Here is a 23,623-nt window from a genome sequence, read left to right on the forward strand (position 1 = left end):
GTTAGAATTATTTGTTGGAATGACGCTATAACATTAACTGTTATATGTGGAATTCTAATATATATACTATATAAGAAATCAGTTGCAAAATTTAGTTGCATCAAACTAAATCCGAGGTATCATATGATTATTCATACAATATAATCATAAATATTATTAGATTTAAATGAATCTTAAAGCAAACAGAAAAGTTCAAATTAATGAAAACCACTTTCTTTTAAGTCAATAAACTTGAATTAGTCTCTTATGACATATGTAATATCCTTGTGCAAGGAACCCTCATCTTAAAATTGTAAAGCTATTTATAGTTTCTGGTATAAAGACCCATTTTAATGTGGAATATATATATATATATATATATTAAATATGTCCACTGATTTGTAAAATATTGTTTCCAATAATGTTTTTCTACTCATTATGGCACTGGACTCATTTTCTTTTATTACCAAATTGTAATAGTTTTTATTTTTTAATCAATTCATTTTGACATTTTTATACTATGCTTCATAACATTTCCAAGGATGGCCTAGAACTTCCTTCCCCAAACCCCAGTTTGCTTTATAAGATTTTAACACAACTCAATGTTGTAATACATTTTATACAATGAGGTGTTCAAATAATTTCTCATGAAAAACTCTTGCATGTTTTTAGGCATTTTCTTATGGCCACAAGAATATTTACTTACAATATGGTTTTAGCTGAAAAACATTAAGGTTAACCTCACAAGCTCTCATTCTACTAGGTCCAGATGGACTCATGAATAAAAATCCTACTCAGATTAAGAAAGCATCAAGAACACAAAAAGGACGTGAATTGAGAGTGCAAAATACGATTTTCAAATACAACTAGCCCATATTTGTTACATACATCGACCCCTCCAAACTACCTGCCATGCATATTAGGAGTAATTGTGCTCAAATAAATAAGACTTGCACACAAATATGTGGTTGAAAAATGTAATTGGGCTTTATTGACAGATTTTACAGAGACAAAATGTAGTCCTCTTGCTGTTCCACCAATGTGCCCTTCTCGCTGACATAGATACCATCCAGGAAATTCCTGATGTCCTTTCTCACAATGGTGGCCTGCTGGATCAGAGCAGCTGATGGAGAAAACCAAAGAGAGAAAAAAAATTAAGCCAAACCAGTTTTCAATGACAAAAGCAGTAAACCTGGCACAGAAAAGAGCCGAGAGAAAGGCTGGATGGCGGTCTGGTTCTAACCTCATGTGTTCTCTATGACTCCGGCTCCACTACAGTGCCCTTCTCCGAGACGTAAATACCATCCAGGAACTTTCTGATATCCTTATTTTTCACTGTGGTTGCCTGCTGGATGAGGGCAGCTGAAACAAGAAATGGTGGGAAGGTGAGGCATGCACACACACTAAACTACATAATGCCTTTGCGTACACAACTTACACACAACCCAATTACAGACAGTCCTTCAAACACCCATCAGGTTACACAACGAAGGGTTAAAGATTTAGTTCACCCAAAAATTATCCTGTTTTACTCACCCTTGAGTCATCATAGGTGTATATGACTTTCTGATTTCAGATTAATCCAATCGGAGTTATTAAAAATAGTTCTGGCCAACAGTCCAAATCACATTAAAGCTATAATATATAATATATATCTAAAATAAAATGTGCCTCACACGGCTCCGGGACATAAATAAAGGCCTCCTATAGTGATTTCATGGACTTTTATATGGAAAATGTCCATATTTCAAACCTTTTAAACACTTCTCACACTTCTGCTGACTGTCGTACGTGGAAACTGCTCTGACGGATGACAATCTCAGAGGTTCTCACGCAATGCATACGTCCTATGCTAGTCTCATGAACAAAGTTTCCTTTCGTTAGCAAAAGAAAACCAATCTCCACTTTGCTTATATCGAAAACCTCTGACACTTTTCTTTACAAACCCTCTGAATGTACTTCTAACTCATGACCGGTGTTTTTTTGGGTTTTTTTCTCCGCGTCCATCACTAAACATGCAACGCTGTTGTGCTGCATCATCCGCAGGAACTGCTTCGGCATATGACAGATGGTGAAAGTGATAGAAAATGGTTTATTACATTTGGATTATGGATGTTTTTATTACAAAAATGTATGGATTCGCTACAGTAGGCCTTTATTCACCCAGCAGAGCAGTGTAAGGCACCTTTTATTTTGGATGCACGCACTTCATTTAACAGGTTTTGCCACCATCCACCACAATGACAGAGCTTAGAAGTGCCAGGACAATATTTAATATAACTCTGACTGGATTCATCTGAAAGAAGAAAATCATATACACCTAGGATGGCTTGAGGGTGAGTAAATAACAGGTTAATTTTCATTTTTGGGTGAACTAACCCTTTAAGAATGTCAGAAGAAGCAAAGGAGGCTAAAAGCCTTTTTTGCAAAATAGTCCAAACACATCAGGACATCCAGGTAATAGCAAATTAACACAGACAAGATGAGGGAGGGTACAGTTTAGGCTTAAGATTTAACGGTTTCCACAACCAGTCCAGTAAAAGATATCAATTTCTGTACAGTCTAATCTCTAATTGTCATGCCATTTGAATTTCATTAAGAAATTATTTTAAACCAAAATCAAACTATGCTCCCTTTGAACTGATTGTAATATTTCATTCACACACGTTAAATAAACGATCCTTTCTGGATTACAATCCACCATCAAAATTATAAATGTCATTATTCTAGCAGCAGTGAGAAAAGAAAATGCTACAAACGATTCGCCACCTGCAGGATCCTCATATGGGATAGCCTAGTAGCCGGGACAACACGTTTACAGATGTGACGTAATGACAAATTTCCCATGAAAAAAAATTCATAACACTCAAATAAGAAAAAAATCATAAGTGAACAGGCAATAGTTTTTTTAACACTGGATGGTTATGTACTTGCTTATATTAATTTCATATAATCCCCCCCCCCCAAAAAAAGTTACGGACTGCACCTTTAACAATGCTAACAATTCATATAACCCTTTCATCTGCAAAAGGCCCTTAAATAGATTAAAATTATGCTAATGAGGTCAAGTTGCATGTATCTCTCATCAGAGGTTGACACTGTACATCTTAGAGATGCTTACCTGAGTTCGACACCAGCTCAATGTCATTACCCTCCAGAACCAGCTCATCTTTTTGAGCAGCAGACACTGCGCATGACACACCTACATGCAAAAAAAATAAAACATTCTGCATCAGTGCAACCAGGAATGTATAAAATATTATTAAGGGCTTCAAGGTGACAAAGTTTTTGAAATCAGACACACACAGAAAAAAAAACCCTATAACACATACCTTGTCTCATGCGGACACGGCGGATGTACTTCTCTCCCAAGAAGTTTCTGATCTCCACCAGAGCACCGCTCTCCTGAATTGCCACATTAATGGGGAAATGGGCATATACAGATCGCATCTTGTATCTGAAGCCCTAGAGAAAAAAAGTTAACATGCATCAACAACAGTCCACATTTCCTCTTCAATAACATGGCAAAGAAATTAAGGACACTAACAGTCTTTTAAAACTGGATTTAAACAGTTAGGATCTTCTTGTGTGAGAACAAATGTACCAAAATTGAACTGACTTACCAGGGTGACCCCTTTGATCATGTTCTGGACATGACTGCAGATGGTGCGGACTGTGGCCAACTCCTTCCTGTTACCCCACCACTTGTCCACGCGCAGCTGAAACATTGTTTGCAGAAATCCACACACGTTAACATTAGGTATTTTTGCATCAATCATTTTATTAATCAGAACGCACCCAATAAGATTGCATATTCTGGATGCTGTTGCAATCCAATTAACATTTTACATGCGCTTCACACTTATCCCACACAAAACTTGTCTTACTGAGCATATTTGCTATTATTGAACTGTCGGCTCTCTTTTTAGATGTGTCGTCATGTCAGAAGACTAACATACATTTAACAAATATTCAGTCTGCTTCACATTACAGTTATTAAGACAAAATAGGCACATTCGTAAGACGCAAAACAAACATAAGCAAACATTAAATCAGACAAGCATTTTACACACTTTATTTATTCCGGTCTGTCACCACCTCCTTCCAAATGATTAAATTTTTATCTAGGTCAATCGGAACAATTGAGGTGTTTACATGAAGGAATTTCAGTCCGCTTAAGCCATTCATCTATTGCTAGAGTTTTTCTGCATTAAATACAAGTTAATTTCCATGCATTAAGACTACAAACCTTCCTCTGTTTCTTGCCCAAAAGACTGAGCTCCAGGTTAATGTGGTTGAACTCTCGCCGGAGAACTCCACGGGGTCCCTTCACAACAACCGTGCGGCCCTTGAGGGACACCTCGACTGCAAGCAAACAGACACATTGTAACAAGTGAAGGCGCGGATAAGCTGAAAACGTTTTTAAAAACTTAGGATGTGACATGATTTTTATCATACCGTTGGGGGGGATGTCGACTGTCTGGTTACTGAGAATGGTCTTCATTCTGAAGGAACAGACAATCAGACAGAAAATGCTTAAATATAAACATCTTGTTGACTTGTCTTCATTCATTTCAGTAGAGAAAACCAGCTAACGGCAAACACGGTAACTTAGCATCAGTCACAATGACATGTCAACTACATCACCACAATGTTAACGTATTCTTTGCCGTTTCAGTCAGTTTTACGGCTAACTGAACATTAATAATGTCATAATGGGACAAGTATGGCTTTATATCAATGTGCCCAATTAATGACTTGTGCTTGCCTCGGCCTACAGATAAACACCGAGCAGAAAGACTGCGATAATCAAGCAGCATCGACTTCTCGTCGCAAATACCAGCACAGATATTTTCACGAATATGTAAACAAAATCATCGGGAACTACGAAACCCGGACGGATTTGACATTAGTGCAGATTGTAGTTGATTGAAATGCACAAGAACAGGACGCGCCATGTTCTTACCTCGCCGATTAAGGGGAAAAGGAAGGAGGAAGGACGTCATTACGTAAATGTAACCAGTACGTCTTACGTCATCGTCAGTTTCCAAGGCACAACCAAACGAATACAGATACTAAAAAGGAAAGTTCACAAAGATTATGAAGTAAGATTTTACCCACACCCACACACACAGACACACACACATGCACACACACACACACACACACTTATATAGTTTTTTTTTTAATGTATACTAAGAGGAAAAAAAAAAAAAATATATATATATATATATATATATATATATATATATATATATATATGAAGTCTTTGAATGAAACATGCAGTGTAAGTTAATCGATAACGGAGCGATTGTTGTCGATGAAAGGTTCAACGGGTTGGATGCTGGATTAATACTGATTAAATATATTAAAATTAGATTAATATTTTCTATGCACATAATGCTATTTACAATGTACGCTATAGATGCTAGATGATTGTAGTATGAAAGTTTTGAAAGGTTAAATTGAATTGGAGTGCCCTTCCGCAAACTGAGAAGAGCCAGAGCCCCGCCCCCCATCATGTACACCTTCTACAGAGGCACCATCAAGAGCATCCTGACGAGCTGCATCACTGTGTGGTATGGCGCCTGCAACGCGTCCTGCCGAAAGACTCTACAACGCATAGTGGGAGCAGCTGAGAAGATCATTGGTGTCTCTCTACCCTCCCTCCAGGACATTTATGGAACACGTCTCACCCGCAAAGCCCTCTGCATCACAGGTGATCCCACTCACCCATCACACAGCTTCTTCAGCCTGCTACCATCAGGGAGGAGACTGCGGAGTCTCCAGGCCAGGACCAGCAGACTGAAGGACAGCTTCATCCACCAGGCTGTGAGGAAGCTGAACTCCCTCCCGAACCTGCCCCCCCTCCCCTCTTCTTCCCCAGGCACCACTGAACTATGAACCCCCCCCCCACACACACTAATTATATGATGACATGCACGAGTCACTTGTGCAGCATTGGTCTGCTCACTCACCGCTCACTACCTCAGTCGGCATGGAACTGACGTCATTCCACTACCTCATCAGTCAGTTAAATAACTGCTCTTGGTCACTTGTCACTTGTCACTTTAATCAGACTTGAGATATTTTTAATAAGTGATTTTTTTGCACTAAAAAATCTTTTAACTGCACTGTTGTTCACTTCATTGATTTGCACTATATCTGTCATTTACCTTGCGCTGCTTTATTTAACTTTATTTTTAACTTTTATTTTTATTATATGTCTTTTTTTATAATTCCCTTATTGTATAATTGTATCTACATTTTATATTTGTTCTAGTTATTTTTTTAGGCTTTAATGTTAATGTTATCTGTATGCACCGGGGTCTGAGAGTAACGCAATTTCGATTATCTGTATGTATGTACTGTACATGTGGAAATTGACAATAAAGCAGACTTGAACTTGAACTTATCCTTTGCTTGTGGTCGTAGGTTTACTGTAACAGACTGAGCAGTGAGCACTGCTGCAAACACATGCTCAACACTCTGAGAGCAAGTGGGAGGAATACAGAGGCAAGCTGAAGAGACAGAAGGGAGAAAGACAAGCGTATGGACACACCACTATCTTTTGGGTGCATGAATGTGGAAATCTTTCAATACCGTGGTTTTTATCAAAGTGTGATCATGATATTACTGTGGTCATCATTGCCATATCAGTAATAAAAAAATATGATTTACAGTGATAACTTTGCAAAATCAGTTGTTCACTATTTTTTCCAGATGTTCCTTTAGGCACGTAAATATTGTTTGTTAAGTAACAAAGTGTGTGCTTTAATTGCTGAATGACTGGATTTTGCATTTTTATTTGGTAAAGAACAATTTATGAAAACCTGGCAAAAAAATATGGAAATCGGTGCTGTTTCTGATATTTATGTGGTCATTTGTACTAAAAAGGGCTACTCATTGAAAAGTATGAACTATCAATCAGATGACAGAAGGCGTGTAGTAGATTGTGTGCATCAGTTTTTCCCACAAAGTTTTAATTATGCCATAATTTAGAAATCTACGTATCGAATACGATTCAGCAGGCTTTATAAGGTTAAGATTTAAAATGTTTTAGGAGAAGTAGATATATAGATAGATACCTTATCATAAAGCCTACTGTAATAATGAAACTTTTATATATATACATGCATACAGTCCAGGATATAAGATTTATTGAGTTGTGTTTAATTTGCCAGGTTAAGGCTACCACCTTGGCTGAAAACATGGATCACTGAACCTACACGCAGTGAGTGTTTGAAAACATGCCTTACGCTGTGCTTCACACAGTCTCCTGACACAATGGTCACAGTGGACACAATTCTTTAATACAATGAATGTGGATGAGGACCATGGGCTGTCAATCATTAGCACCAAAAACAAAAATCAGCCATAAAGCATCATGACTTTGAAAGGATGTTTATAAGCCAGTGTTATGTGAATTATGGAGTCTATCGACTGTTACTGTTGTTGTAGGTCTGTGAGGAGGCCTGGTGTCCCAATATTTTGGCAGGGAGAGTATGCCACTGCCACAGAAACCATCATGGTGAGTGTATTGAGTCTGCGAAATGCCCACACACACACAATCTCAATGTTATGGTCTTGACTAAACACCTCTACTTGATTTCCCACACTCTCTCTATAGCTGATGGAGGACACATGCGCACGTGGATGTAGGTTTTGTTCAGTTAAAACAGTGAGACGTCCTCCACCCAGCTAAAGCCACTGCAGCTTGGGGTCTGGACTATGTTATACTCACATCAGTGGACAGGGATGGTGAGAAAACATGAAACACCAGCAACTAAGACATATTAAAGGGCTCATCCATTTACATTATAGCCATGAGTTTACCTGTTATAATAATTTTGTGAGGTGAGATTTAGTAGAATAAACATGGACTAAGAAGCACAAAACTTTCATTTTGGATTTTATTGTGTCTTTAAAATGTACCATTGAACTTTATTTTTGACTTCTGACCATATTTTTATTATAATTAACGGACGTTCCTGATGGAGGGGCTGAACACTTTAAAGGCCGTCTCCAGCCTTAAAGAAAGATACAAAAATGACAAAAAAAGAGTTTATTTGTTTTTTAGAATCGACTCATTCTTCAATTCCTTCATACATGATCTTTTCTAAGAGTGTTTGACTCTTGATTTCTGTGGTGATCCAGTATGGAGTGAGAATCATGGGAGAAAATCTCTTTGTCTGGGCTTGATGTTTATGCTCACAATGTAGAGACTGTCAGAGATTTACAGAGGTTAGCCCTGTAGAGTTTTGTGTGTTTACATATAAGTATTCCCTGTAAAAATATTATATATATATATATATATATATATATATATATATATATATATATATATATATATATATATATATATATATAATTTGTATTTTTTTATTATTATTAGTTTACAAATGTTTGAACAATGTTTTTAATGCTGTTTGTATAGAGCAGAAGCACAGGCAGATTTCAAAATGTGCGGTTTAATCGTTTTTGTTTTTTATTTTTACGGAAAAATATGTATACTATGTGGTGGTTTTTACTTGTAAAAATTTAAATATGTAAAAAAAATCGATATATATTTAATAAAAAATTATAATAAATATAATTTATTCATGTTCATTTTATGTTTCTTTCATACTTTATTTGTATTTATTTATTTTTTTTCTGTTTTGTTTCTATCATATACAGTCACCACCAGGTGGCAGAAATATCTAGTCTTTTTTATCAAGTGAATTAGTAGCTCGCATCATTTACAGCTTGGAGATTTCATTGCAGACCTCACTTTTCATCTTTGACCTTTGACCTTAAGGCATGTGCATGACCTCTATGCAAACTATCAGTGTTTTACGATATGCTAAAAAGGTGAAACCAAGTAAGCTCACGAAGACTTCCATCATGCTGGGGCTCAGAGAGACAGATGCGCAGATACACGCAGCTCTGAAAGGTAATGGTCATGTTGGCTAGATCTATGAAACACTAATTTTTACCGAAGTGAGAAGTCTTCCAGAAATAATAATTCAAAAGCAATATATATATATATATATATATATATATATATATATATATATATATATATATATATATATATATATATATATAATTTTTTTTTTTACAACAAATAAAGCTTTGGAACAATGTGTAAATGATGCCTGAATTTCCATTTTTGTGTGAACTGTCCCTTTAAGTATACATTTTACAAAAGTATGTTGCTGTAACTCATAATGTTGTTTTAGATATGGATTAAAGATATGTATATTGTGTATCTTTTAAGTAATATAAATAGAATATTTTCAATTCAAACTTGTTTAAGATCATGTTGTGTATTTTTGTTTCAGCCATGGTTGGCCTCCATAATTAAGCCTGTGAAATGAGTATCCAAAACAGCTTCATTTCATTGGTCCATGTTTATTTAAGAAATATGTTTTCTTCAATCATTATTCATGACCATTATAAACCTGTACAGTAAGAGATGATTTTATAAAAGCTACAACTGTGACTCTATATAACAAACACAGTGCATGTTGAACAATACATATCAGAGGATTAATAAATGATTAATAACTGAGTGACACAAACAGCTATTTGGTTTCACTTGCCAAATTTAAAGCAACAGCATTTTTTATGTCCATTTGGTCCTAGTATTTAAAAGTTGCCATTCTTTCTGTTGCTACTCCTTCAGACATCACTCTCAGATAAGTAGATGATTTTGTATTTAAATCTATAGCACTGATTACTGTAAACAATAATATACTACTAAACAGTACTGGGATGTTAATATATAAATTGTGTGTACAGTTAATGTAAGTTTCAAACATTTTCTGAAATGGCACAGACAAAAAAAAAAAAAAAGCATGAAAAAACAAAGAATAATGGTTTTAAAACAAAGACACAAATGACAAAGTGTTTAAAACATTAAATCACTGCATTTTTGTAAATGGCCATGAAAGATAAAACATCTTAAAAAAAAGATTCTGAAGACAGAAACACACACACAAAGCACATGCATTTTTACCAACAGATTTCCAGTAACGGTCACACATTACTTTGGTTTTCTCAGCAAAAGACTTTAATCAATGTAAAGTGCACATGCGTGTGTGTGTGTGTTTGTGTGTATGAATGAGTCCCTGTCTAGGCCTTGGATTTCTTGATGGGTGGTTCACTGATTCGTGGAACTCCTCCTGATGGTGTGAAGGGAATTCGGGTCGTCACCTTCTTTCCAATGGTCTCGATCTATGCAAAACACACAACATTAAACCAGGCCAACTAATAAAGTGATAAAATCAGGCAGGTATACACAGCCACTAAAATGTTAACTGCACAAATATCCACTCACCTGAAAGCCAAAGTTTTGTAGCTGAGGGTGCAGATGGTCCAGGACTCGTCGACCATCAAAGATAAATGCGGGTTTCAACATCTTGTGGTATATTTTCTCGTAATCCAGTTCCTAAAAACAAACAATTGCAATACTTCACTATTCTTTTTAGACATACCATTGTTTGTGTTATTTATTACTAGTACCACATATACAACAACATTCAGTTCCATGACAGGGCCCAACACTAAGAACTTGTTAGCCAATATTTCAGATTTATTTTAACTTTTATTTACACTTAGAAATGTCTTTATATATTTACATTCTAAATTAATTAAACATATCAACCCAAAAAGGTACACTTTATTTTAAGGTGTCCTTGTTACAGTGTAATTATACCATTAAGTACAGAGTAATATGGACTAGGGTTCATTGCATGTAATTATGCATAATTTAATGTTTTTATTACCTGGAAATCAATACATTGTTTGCAAGGCACAAGAGTACATGCACATGATCAAGAAATATGGCACTGATATAGTGCTGGTTCAATAGGGGAATGACAGTTCTGCTATTAAAAAGCAAACCACTTTATAATCACAAATATTACACTATACATCAGTGCTTTCTAAATCTGCATCGAGTTTGTGTTTTTCTGTGTGACATGTACCTTAAACATGTCCCACTCTGTGCAGATGACCAGGGCATGTGCACTTTCACATGCCTCATAGGGGTCTGACGTCACTGTTACAAGATCAGACACTGCAGAGAGAACGAGAGTCACGGCAAATTAAGACAGAAACACGCAGACGCAAACTTTCTCCTGCATTCTCTTATGGGAGTTTTTCCCCTACATGACATTCACCATGACACAGCACTCTCTCCCTCTCCCATCATTCACAGAGACTTGACCGATTGCGTGGTTTTTATCTGCTCAACACGCATACCTCTCTCTGGGTTGTCTCCGGAAATGCTGGGTTGAGACAGGTCCAGGATTATCTGCTCCTTCAGCACTTTAGGGTCATAAATATGCAGCTTGGCTCCTTCGTCCATCAGATACTTGGAGATGTAGATACTGGAGGACTCTCTGAAACACACACACACACACAGGAGTAACATACAATACAAGAGTCCCATTTACACACAAATGATGATGGCAAGTATAGAATATATGAAATAAATAATAATATATAATAAAAATACATTTTTTCCCTCAAGCAGTTTAATGAAACTGTAAATTTCACAGTGGTGTCCAAAAGAATAAAATAGAATCTCATTGTGAAATCTCACTCAACTGTGAGGGTTATATTGTTTAAGAAAAAAATAAATTGAGCTGCAATTGAAAATACCTCTATAAGTCCAACAGTACAAACATTCACGCATCTCTGAGCAACACAAAGCAGTGCTTTCCTTCTGAATCAATCACGGTTTTTGAAAGAACTGACTTGAGTGAATGATTCAGTTCATTATTATAATTCACTTGTAGGCACTTACTGGCAAAACGATGTAAAAATGCCTTTGACTAATGCAAAGAAAAGCAGAGTGATACAGTAAAAGGACTCAACACTCAGACTGGAACTAACAGTGTAATAAGCATTTATGATTTTACATCAGTTCTGAATCTGTGACATTCACTCCCTTGCTTTCATCAATGCTGTGAATCTAGGAATTATTAATGCCATGAATCATTCTTAAATTTTGCTGCATAACGTTATCACCAGGTATGGCATAAACTTCTGGAGTTCATATTACCTTAAATGCTGCTCCCATTAGGAAAAGATGGACATATTCAATAACAAAACATTCTGAAATTCAGGTGAATTTTTCAGTTAAACTGTCACACAAACAACTAACTGTGTGACAATTTGTCATGCTAATATTAGAATTATTTTCACTAGTGGTATCAGACTTTGGACCCACTTAGTTACTGAAAGGATTTGTCACGAGCTTGTGTCCATGCCCCATTCCTATAATGTTTTGAATGGAGGTTTAAAAATAAAAAAGTCATGATGTCTTGAATAGAGGTTAAAAATCAGCATAGTCATAATTCTCTTCTGAAACAATCCACATGCAGAGGCATGACATATGCTCACTTACTCAGTGACTCTAGATAAAGGTCATGGGTGGCACAGGCGTGTTTACGCATGTATTGTAGTGCTTTATGTCAGCATGGTTTTTATAGGATATAGTTCAAACCAAGGAAAACTGGGTGTAATCTTCATTACACAATCGAAGTTGATGGTTAACTCGTGCTCTGACATCTCATGGTCTGTGTTTTGTAGGTAAAAGTGAAAGACGCAGCTTTTGACTTGTCATAAATAAAACAGACTGGTTCAAAGCGTCCCTGTATGTACCTGGTGTCCCCCGTGTCCTTCTTGAAGGAGAAACCTAACAAAGCGATTTTCTTCCCTGTGACGGTGTTGAACAGGCAGTCAATGATCCGACAGGCAAATCTCTTTCTCTGATATTCGTTCATGTCAATCACCTGGACATAAGGAGGCACAGAGGAAAAGGTTAGACTAAATTAATCAAACTTATTTTCTGATGTCAATGAGTTTTCGTATGTCAAGTTATCACATGAAAGTTTTTGGTTGGTAAGACTTTTAAATGTTTTTGAAATAAATCTCATCTGTTTACCAAGGATGCATTTATTTGAGACACCATTAAAACTGTAATATTTTGAAATATCATTACAATGTAAAATAACTGTTTTCTATTTTAGCATATATTAAAATGTAATGTATTCTTGTGATGGCAAAGCTGAATTTTCAACAGACACACATTCAGACATGCTGTGACATTACCTGGCAACCATATGATTTTACATGAAGCTAAATCGGACTCTATGCTACTTTCCATTGAATAATGACTCACGCAAAGTCAACATATCCCATCAAGACTTACTACAGTAAACTAGCATTCAAAGTGAAGTTTACCTGTTGCCAGTATGAAGCAACCTCTGGGAGATTCAGTGCCTCACACAGATACACCAAATTCAGCACATCCTTCTGAAAACAACTTCCTCCGAAACCTGTTACAGACACAAACACAACTGAAGCACAGCTCACATTTGTTTGCATCGGATCTCATTCTATCAGAGCAACAATAAGGAAGAAATAAAATGGCATTATCAAATGGTAACGGAAACAACGAATGCACTGACCGACGCTGGCTTTGAGGAACTTGCTCCCGATGCGCTGATCCATGCCGATGGCTCTGGCCACCTCCTCGACATCAGCGCCGGTGGATTCACACAAGGCAGAGATGGAGTTTATACTACTGATGCGCTGAGCCAGGAATGCATTTGCTGCCTAGAATCAAATGGGTTTTACATAAATGATTATAGAAATGGTCTGCTTTTTTCTCTGATCTTTAATTGAATTCTTATATTTACATCACACACACCAGTTTGGAAAGTTCTGAGGACCAGGTGTTGGTGGTGATTATGCGTGATTTGGGGACCCAGTGCTCATAAACTGCACTGAGAGCACTGATGGCCCTCTGACCCTCTGGAGTCTCGTCTCCACCTATCAGGACGCGATCTGGGTCCTTCAGGTCCTTCACTGCTGTACCCTCCGCAAGGAACTCTGGGTTAGAGAGAACCTGTAATAAAAGGAGAGGAAAGCTCATTTGTTAACACACAGGAGCAGTGAACAAATCCAGTTGGTTCATAAGTTCACTAGAGAGAGAGAGAGACGCAAAAATCACAACCTTTGTAGAAAATCCCTTTTAAAACAACAGCCTAATCCAGATTACATTTGCATGTATATGATGGTGGTGTAAAATGTCAAACTAATGTATAAGCATATTTTCACAACATGAATTAGACAGAGTTCCTTTAACTTTTTAATACCCCCGCTGTGTCCTATTTGAGTGGACACACACACACACACATACATGCATTTATACACTGTAAACACACACACACACAAATTACTATTCAGTAGGAGTCAATAAGATGTTTTTAATGTTTTTTAAGGAAGTTTCTTATGCTCACCAAAGTCTGCATTTATTTTATATAATATAAAGTAAAAACATTACAATTCAGAATTATTACTACAATTAAAAATTACTGTTTTGTATTTCAATATATTTTAAAGTGTAATTTATTTCTGTGATGCCAATGCTAAAGTTTCAGCAGTCATTAATTCAGCTTTCAGTGTCACATGATCCTTCAGAAATGATTCTAATACACAGATTCGGTGCTCAAGAAACATTTCTTATCATTAGCAACGTTTAAAACAGTTGTGCTGCTTAATATATATATATATATATATATATATTTTTTTTTACAGGATTCTTTGATGTACAGAAAGTTTAAAATTAACATGTATTTGAGAAGGCAAAAATTTGATTAAAAAAAAAAAGTGGATGGTGACACTTTCCTTTATACAATTGTATACAATTTATCCTCAAACTCTGGATTAAATCTCATGGACATTTTTTGGTCAAGTTCCCCATATATCAGCCGCTCACACAAACACACCTGCAAATTGAGGCTGGGTTTGGTGTTTGCATCAAATATCCTGCGGATGCTCTCAGCTGCACGGACTGGCACCGTGCTCTTCTCTGTAACGATTTTATACCCATCTGACATCTCCACGATCCGCCGTGCACATGCCTCGATAAACTTCAAGTCAGCAGCACGACCTTTGCCCATACCATATGTCTTAGTTGGGGTGTTTACCTGTGCAAAAGAGAAGGATATTTAAGTCAGTGTACACACCTACAAACCAAACCACATTAAAATAGTTTGTCACACTCACAGAAATGAAGACCAGGTCTGCCTCTTTAATGGCAGAGTCGATATCTGTGGAGAAAAAGAGGTTCTTCCCGCGGCAAGACAACACCACTTCATTCAGACCCGGCTAAACAGCAAGAAAAAGAGACACATCTCATGAAAAATTCTCATTCAAAGCATTTGTAAATAGACTAGGCATTTCTTTTAGAATTTTTTTTGTGCTTCTCAAATGTTTAAGGGTAAAAATATTTCTAATTAAGAAAAAAATCAGAGTGCACCTTTAACTTGAATTAATATGTTTAACGTTGTTACCTCGTAGATGGGCAGGGTGTCAGAGTTCCAGGCTTTGATCCGGGATTCATTAACATCCACTACTGTTACGGTGATCTCGGGACACATGCTCGCAATGACACTACATGTCGGACCTCCAACATACCCAGCGCCTATACAGCAAATCTTTTTAATCTGAAACATCTGAGAAAAGAGACTTGGAATCAAGGTTAAAAATAATAATAATGACCCTTAAATGGTCTGCAACAGATTATGAATGGCCCCTTATTAACCAGCCAACTACTCTCAAGGCAGTCCCTTCTCTTCCACAGAGATCCGGGGCCGCACGAGGGGGTCACTGGTGAGTATCAGATTACTGACCCCCTGAGCCTTTATGTAGTCATGAGAACTTCGGATCCTCTGCCCCCTTCGGTTCTTTTGAACAGTTCATACCCTAATCCGATTCAGTGATTCTTTTATAGAATATACATTTAGCGATCCACTAATAAATAAAAATATAAAATATACCCTAAAATCAGTTAAGTCGCACGTGTGTATTAAACTGAAGGTAATAGAAAATAAGCAATGTTTTACAGTTTAAGTAAAATAAATGTTCAACCCATCAATCAATCCCACTCATCGGTTTTGCGAAACAGCAGATCAAAAGATTCATTGAAAAACATCCGACTCAAAAGACGAAACAGTTATTAACGTGTATGGCTCTGCTGTAACAGACATACGAAACAGATGATAAACTTTAAAGACAGATCGAAAGAACGCATTTTTTTGTGTTGGAAAAAACAAGTTTATAACTGTTGCCTGTTGATGCTTTTAACATGTAAAATGTCATTAAATGATTCATGATTTGATTGCTGATGTTCTCGTGAACATATAGGAACTCTTTAATTTTTATAACTTAACCGTTTTATCATTTAAGATCAGTTTTAGATTCTGTATTATAGCTTCAATCACAACTTTAAATTATATGTGATGTACTTTAAAATATATAAAATATTTCAATAGCTATAATACAGACTTACCTTGTCTGACAGTGAAGTTCTTCTCAGGCCAGTGTGCAGGTGAGGTTCCTCCGTCTGAGGTGCCTTGTTCCCGAATGAATAAAACTATTATATCCTTGATACATAAACTCGCGCAGAACACACACACACACACACACACAAATTTACGAACACACAAACACACCCACCGGGAGGGGGATGGCAACGTACACACTTTACAGAGGGGAGGGGACAAACTCTGCTTCCGGGTCATTAAGTCTTTCTTTTCAAATTAAGAGTCTCGTTAACCCTAAGGGAGCGGTAATCAAATCTAATTTTGACTGTGAATTAAACATAACAATTGAGGGTTTATAGACCGAAAATAATTTATTCTTATTATTTAAATATAATTTAGTTAGATAATATAAAATGCGGTAAAACTGATTGTTGGGACTCTTCATTTGACATAAATGCCACTAAAGCGAAGCATTACGTGTGGAGAACGCATACGGTTCAAAAGCAGCCAATCAGTGACTTGGAGGTCTCGGTGACGTAACATCAAAGGAACGTCTTAACTCCTTTTGACGCAGGAATTACTCTTGAGAGTAGAGTCATACTGACAAATTCATTAGAAACGTATGAAAGAGACCACCGCCTATAAATATTCCCATTCCCATATATAAAAAAGAAAAAGAAAAACACGTCCTGATGCTATTGTTCATATTTATTTGAAGTAACCAAAAGTGCATAGATCAAGCCCTTTGACAGAGCGCTTTCATGAGAACAGTGTACATTGACAGAATTGACATGCCCTGAAATCCACACCACCACCTTAACTGATCTGCCACAAATCATTAGCCCAACTTACTTTTGTGCAATTAAGACATTCTAATATTCTCAGAGAACCAAAGAGAGAGGGAGTTGAGTAATTTACACCAAACTTGAAATGGGGCAGATTTACATCCTCTCTTTGGTGTTATTCTGGAGCTTTCATTCTGTACACAACTGTGAAGGAGCCACAACCAAAGTGCTACTAGTGATTTGCCTTTGAACGTAACCTATAAGGCAATCTCACTCATCCAAATATTCCCAAAATTCCTTAGTACCAAATTTATTCTTCTCATTGTATTACTTATTTTGAAAGATTACATTGTTTTTAGATTTTGACCACTGAATTTTGACAGCCACCCATAGCATTTGACTGTTTTAGTTAGTATAGCTACATAATGATTCCTGAGCAAATGTGCAAAAAAAAAAAAAACACCTTGTTAAGATTGGCTATTCAAGTGGCTATACTAGCAATTGCTCTAGCGATTTTTAGACACAAAGGTTAAATAGATTGTCAAAGTATTCAGGGTGGAGAGGTATGCTTTAGATCAGCCACTTCTCTGTGGTCAACAGATCCCAGACCATGACAACATCCACACAGCCATGACGTCAAAAGTGACAAGAGCCAATTAGAAACTGGAAAGGACCTTTGCTTGGTCAAGTCTTGGTCAACCTTAAATCATCTAAATTACATCTGCGTTACAATGACTCAATGCAGAGTCAAGGCTCGTTCTCCACCACGGACCAATGACATCATGTCTGTGAAGTCATCATAGCTTTGGAATCTATTGGCTACCACAGGACAAATAACATTATCCTCTTCACCTCGGTCTACTCAAAAATAACCCAAATCTTTTGACAACACCCAATTTCTAGGTAACCTTTCCTCTAGATCGCAATTAATATTCAGGCTGATCTAGGGCAAATGTCATATATAGGCCTTTATGTCACTTTAACAACTTGTTAAATACATAATAATGCTTTATAATAAAAATATAGTAAGAAATAAAAAAATAATAATTATGACAGAGATATATAATTCCGGGAAACTTTAAACTCCAACATTTTTGCCACTAGGGCAACTTTCTCTTTTTGCTTCCTCTCTTTTGGAATGTAACACGTTGTAGAAACACCTTGTTATCCAAGTGTCTGTGTAGATCAACCCCCTCATCGGACTAAAGAATCTGGAATCTGAAACGCTGACAGATGATTAAGGAAACTAGCAAGTTATATTAGTCACAGTAGCTGATCAGGTGGAAGCTGGATTAAAAGATCAAATCTTCTGCAGTGGAAAAACGTCTAGTCCACAGGAGGTGCTGGTGGCTCTCTGCCATGATTCTAAATGAGGAGAAAAAAAAATCCATCCAGTGACTACAGGAATTACAATTCATGAATTAATGTACATTAACAATGTTGAGATGCTACACTTTCTGATTACTGTTATTTCACCATACTGATCATTTATACACTACTCATCAAACATTTGGAATAATTAAATAAAGAAGATTTTTTTATGTTTTTGAAATATTTATCTTATGTTGACAAAGGCTGCATTTATTTGATTACAATACAGTAAAGCAGTACTATTGTGAAATATTATGAAAGTTTTATTTTAACATATTTAAAAATGTAATTCACGTCTGTGATGGCAAAGGTGAATTCTCAGCAGCTATTCCTCCAGTCTTCAGTATCACATGATCCTTCAAAAATCATTCTAATATGCAGAGTTGGTCCTCAAGTAATATTCTTTTCATTATCAATCTTGAAAAGTGTATGCTGCCTAATATTTTTGTGGTTACTCAAAACCATTTAAGTTTGGGGTAAGTAAGAAATAAAACTTTTATTCAGCAAGAACACTTTAAATCCATCAAAAGCAACAGTAAGGCATTTATAATGTTATTATATTTTATAATTCCAAATATGTGCTGTTTTTTTAAACATTCTACTCATTGAAGAATCTTGAAAAAAATGCATCATAATATCCACAAAAATATAAATGACAAAAATAAGAACTATTTAAATGTAATAATATTTCACTGTATTAATGTTTATCTGTATTTTAATGAAATATGCTGCTTTGTAGAGCATAGAAACGTATACAAAAAATTTAAACATTTTGACCACTTCTGTAATTGTTAACTCACACAGTTTGACCATCATTATGAGGGAGTTTATCTTTCATGACTTACACCATGGGGACCGGAGGGCTTGCCGCTGGCTGAAACACCTCTCATGCTGGCTGGGCGGAACAAGAATAGCATGAGAGCTAGAACTAGCCATCCCATAATAATCAGGGGTAGAGTGATGTCCCCTTCTACAGAGGAGTTGGGGCCTGGCACTGCACATACAAGACTTAAATGTTAGAAAATATAAGAGACTGAATATGTGCTATCGTGTGATATGCTTTTGTTTTGGACACACAAACTTACTCTCCTGAAGGCACTCTGTGTCTGTACAGTAGGACTGGGACTGCCTCAGCTTGGAAAATGAATCACAAAAAATATTTTATAAAAAATGCTAATAAAAAAAAAAACTCCATGACAGCATTGGGCTACTACATTACATTATTGCATAAAAAAAAGTGTGTGATTTATATATAGCACAAGTTATTGAGTTATATGTAAAAAGCATTAAATCTATCTTTCATTTCAAATGCTTGTTCAAAAAATACTTCAAATAGCTGAATCAAATGTTATTCCTTGGCTGGTCTAAGTGAACCAAATATGCACTAGCACCATCTACTGGGAGTTTATTTAAAGTACAAAGCAGAAATATTCAACACCTAGAGCGTCATTTTCTTAAAGATAAAATAACCACATAAAGATATGTAGCTACATAGCCCACTAAAGCTCTTAAAAATTTAAATTGGAACATACATACCCTGTCAGACTGGCACACATCCAACTATAATTAATTTACTGAAATTAAATGGATTTCTACACACCATTGGAAATTATTTATTAGGACAATAGCTTCACATATTATATATATATATATTATGCATGTGTGTGTGTGTGTGTGTGTATACACTGTATGTGTATGTGTGTGTATATCCTGACAATACAATTTAAATTCCAATTCTCCATATATAAATGCACATGAGATCCCTTTGAAAAATATGAAGACTACTACTCTAAAAGAAGATAAATCCAATATAAGAACAGGGTCAATCTAAATCACATTCATTTTTCCAAACATTTTTTCAAACATTTTTCAAAATTACAAATATAAATTTCTATTTGCAGTTCAGAATTAGCAAATGCAAGTTGTATTATATATTAGGTTAACTATCTAATAATATTTGACATGCCGATCTGGAAAAGAGATGAAGAACTGACCAGACTGATGAGTCTCCTCATGGCATGTTCATGAGAGCAGATGCACTCACAGGGGTCAAAACCTCCCTCTGCCATCCTCTCCTGAATAAGACAAGAGGATTCATAAAAAAAAAACTAACAATTTATAAAAACTACAAACACTAATAATATCAAAATATTTTAAACACACACGGAGACTCAAAAACTGAATGGGTGTGGTGAATTATAATGGCATCACCTGTGAAGGATGTCAGCAAGACTCGCATTTGAAATCCAAATAAACACAAAGCTGTGGTAGGCTTTTTTATTTTTAACAGGCTACCTTATGGACTGCCAATGTTGTCAAGTTAACAATCCAGACCAAAAATGTTATGATATTAAGACTGCTTCTCCTCTCCTAAGCTTCATCTAATGTAGTGTTTTTTAATTCGTTAGTTTGTGTGTGTAATATATATATATATATATATAAACAGTTTGAGTACTTTATGAACAGGACATAAATTGTAAACAAATAAATACATACATACATACATATCAGCCTCATACTGACTCAACGTCGTTACGATTTAATGACAAATACTTAATAAAAGTGTCGTTCAAAGTTTTAATTTATATTACACAAACTGAAAATTCCTATATTCGCATTACACAGTTAAAAATGAACATGAATTAAAAAAATAATTATTGCATTAAGATGTTTAAGTGAGATGCTGCGATGGTTGTCAGGTAATGAGTGCAATCTCAGAGTCTGAACTGCACGCTCCTGTTAAATCAACTTCGCGCGACTGAAGCCTAACGTCACTCATTAATTCCTAAATCGAATACTAAAGTTAAAAAATAATACAAATATTGGCAAAAAACATCTTGCATTTTTTTGCCACAGCATAATCTAGACATGGTAGCCTTTCAAAACTGAAAGTTTTGTACAGTGTGTTTTAATAACATTATAGGCATGACTGAATCTCGGAAACCGTAAACAAATGAAAGGAAACCTACAACAGGTTTGCTGGAACAAGGAAGCTTACTCGCAACAGTAAATTACCACACTAATTTTCCACAAGATAATGCGAACGCTCGATAGACCTTTGACGCAAATGTCTTGGTCTATCAGTTGTCTAGGTTTTTTCGTAACTTGGTTCTGTTTTGTTTGCTTCCTCTTCGACTCAACCTGCTGACTTCAAAAACATGTCTATTTGAACACTAAAAACGTATAATCCCACTCATAAACAACCAAAATCTATTTTAAGTATATTCTATACAATAAACAAAGAATAAAAAGTAATGTTTTCCCATCGTGAGACACCGAAAATAGGCTATTCTTGCATAAATATATATCTATTTTTTTGCAGTGTTATTTGAGATATTAGCGTTTTCGGTTTTTAAATATATTCAGTAAAGCAGTAGTGTAAATGTTTAGTCTAAAAAGCAAACAAACAAAAAACACCATAAATAAGATTTTTACCCAAGTGCAAAACAAACCAGATTTGGATAGACAGATGTCTTACCGAATACTTCGACAACTCACTCGAAGAGATTTAAAACCATTCGCTTCAAACCAGGAGGAACGAAATGTGAATATTGACCCCTGAAAGTCTCCGGCAGCACAGGCCAAATCCAGGGCAAATGCTCCCTTGTGTACACTGGTGTTTGGCAATGGGCCCCAGCTCCGGCTGATGTTCCGTCTGTGTTTTGATAAGGATCGGGGAAGCAAAAATTAGGAATGTTACTATGGCGAAGGCTCGGTTCATGAATAGTAAAGAGCTTGCGCAGACGTTGATTTTTATCTGTCCTCCTGAAGGCGTCCAATTGCGCAGCCTATTTGTTATTCATGAGGTAAGTCTTCATCACGTCAACGTCTACATTTCAGCCAATCAGCAAGGCGGACTGGACGAACGTCACAGCTACATACAGAAGGGAAGTATTTGCCATAGTAGGATTGGTACATTGATGTGGTGGAATTAACAGATGAGAGCCACGTCGTTACATGACGTGAAATGTCGCATGTTTTGGAAAACACTGAAATGGCGTTACATTACTCCTCGTTCACAAAGCGTACCCTCTATTCATTGGATATCGGCATTTTGCTGGCTGAGTGTATATAATGAAATGTATATTTGCAGTGCACATCACTGCTAGTCACAGGAGTGTGACTGTGAATGAAGTGTTTGTAGCCTATATGTGCTCTTAATCTAAGACAATGCAAGCTCATCACCGTCACTCAACTCAATCTAAACTGAAAAGGGTTGTGCAAAATTCATACCCCTTTAAATATAAATTAAATCTATTTTGGTATGCAGTGGGATCATGCAATGGCAAACTAATAAATGTGTAAAGTGAATTTGCACTTGCTGTTAACTTTAATGTCACCCCAACATAACTTTAGAACAACAAATGACATGTCTTATAATATTGACATGTTTTTATGATTAGTATTAAAAAGAGAAAAATACATATAATGCTACATGACATGCAACAACTTTTAATGTGCATTGCACCAAAACAATCTTTACTGTCTGCTTTTCATAACCTGAGAGAGCTTACTTGTTACTAGAGAAGCATGTCCATTGTGTATAAGTGATATCTTGGTGCGGGAGTGAGTGGATGTTTGAAATGTCAGAGAGTGAAGTGATTGAACAATAAAGAGAAAGACATTTAAAAGTATAGACTAGTTTTATAGCTTCATATGACGGCCCCCCAGACAGTTTCGGAAGGCTGCATTTTTTTTCACTAAGACAAGTTTGTTTTATTAGACTGAGATTTATTGTATAATGCTTTAAGGAAACTGCTATATAGCTCTCCCTCTTGTAATGCATTGTTTGACAGACCAAATGCATGATGAATATATTATGAATCATTTTTCTAAATTGCTTTGCAAATAATTATTTATTTTTAAACCAGTAATTTCACAAATGAGCTTAATCTCTCAAAATGCAGAATGGAATAAATTAATTTAAAAATAATTAAGAGTAAGAGTAATAATGGCCTTTGGATGCTAATTAATAATAATTCCTAAGAAACATTTATGCTGTACATACAATCCAGTATATTACCACATGATTTTATTATAGAGGGGCAATTACATTCTTCTTAATGTCATCCACCCGTTAAAACATTCACAAATATAAACATAATACGCTTTTTAACAAATATATAATGAATAGATACAATTAATTTAAAGATAAGATAC

At 35.9% G+C, this 23,623-nt stretch overlaps 3 protein-coding genes and 1 long non-coding RNA gene across 4 annotated transcripts; 1 reads left to right on the top strand and 3 right to left on the bottom strand.

The window, feature by feature from the left end:
• Positions 1 to 942: 942 nt before the first annotated feature.
• On the bottom strand, positions 943 to 5,009 carry LOC113044267 (60S ribosomal protein L9). The gene is made up of 8 exons (XM_026204088.1): positions 4,946 to 5,009; positions 4,438 to 4,484; positions 4,229 to 4,344; positions 3,603 to 3,698; positions 3,312 to 3,444; positions 3,101 to 3,181; positions 1,223 to 1,341; positions 943 to 1,102 (listed from the first exon to the last, which is right to left on the bottom strand). Exons 2-7 carry the CDS (start codon positions 4,481 to 4,483, stop codon positions 1,235 to 1,237), a joined length of 579 nt encoding a protein of 192 aa, XP_026059873.1. The 5' UTR covers position 4,484; positions 4,946 to 5,009; the 3' UTR covers positions 943 to 1,102; positions 1,223 to 1,234.
• Positions 5,010 to 5,032: 23 nt separating this feature from the next.
• Positions 5,033 to 7,933, top strand: LOC113044268 (uncharacterized). Its single transcript, XR_003275863.1, has 5 exons — positions 5,033 to 5,084; positions 6,415 to 6,529; positions 7,164 to 7,213; positions 7,441 to 7,510; positions 7,610 to 7,933. It is a non-coding gene; the product is annotated as an uncharacterized LOC113044268 (long non-coding RNA).
• A 1,422-nt stretch (positions 7,934 to 9,355) lies between these two features.
• On the bottom strand, positions 9,356 to 16,508 carry ugdh (UDP-glucose 6-dehydrogenase). Its single transcript, XM_026204090.1, has 12 exons — positions 16,334 to 16,508; positions 15,336 to 15,497; positions 15,049 to 15,150; positions 14,769 to 14,969; positions 13,688 to 13,885; positions 13,446 to 13,593; positions 13,219 to 13,313; positions 12,637 to 12,767; positions 11,230 to 11,369; positions 10,953 to 11,044; positions 10,304 to 10,414; positions 9,356 to 10,200 (listed from the first exon to the last, which is right to left on the bottom strand). Exons 2-12 carry the CDS (start codon positions 15,495 to 15,497, stop codon positions 10,099 to 10,101), a joined length of 1,482 nt encoding a protein of 493 aa, XP_026059875.1. The 5' UTR covers positions 16,334 to 16,508; the 3' UTR covers positions 9,356 to 10,098.
• Positions 16,509 to 16,997: 489 nt separating this feature from the next.
• smim14 (small integral membrane protein 14) lies at positions 16,998 to 22,202 on the bottom strand. The gene is made up of 5 exons (XM_026204091.1): positions 21,942 to 22,202; positions 20,458 to 20,538; positions 19,549 to 19,597; positions 19,309 to 19,457; positions 16,998 to 18,457 (listed from the first exon to the last, which is right to left on the bottom strand). Exons 2-5 carry the CDS (start codon positions 20,530 to 20,532, stop codon positions 18,419 to 18,421), a joined length of 312 nt encoding a protein of 103 aa, XP_026059876.1. The 5' UTR covers positions 20,533 to 20,538; positions 21,942 to 22,202; the 3' UTR covers positions 16,998 to 18,418.
• Positions 22,203 to 23,623: the final 1,421 nt, after the last annotated feature.

Source organism: Carassius auratus, chromosome 26 (genome assembly GCF_003368295.1).
Source record: "Carassius auratus strain Wakin chromosome 26, ASM336829v1, whole genome shotgun sequence".
Classification (NCBI taxonomy): domain Eukaryota; kingdom Metazoa; phylum Chordata; class Actinopteri; order Cypriniformes; family Cyprinidae; genus Carassius; species Carassius auratus.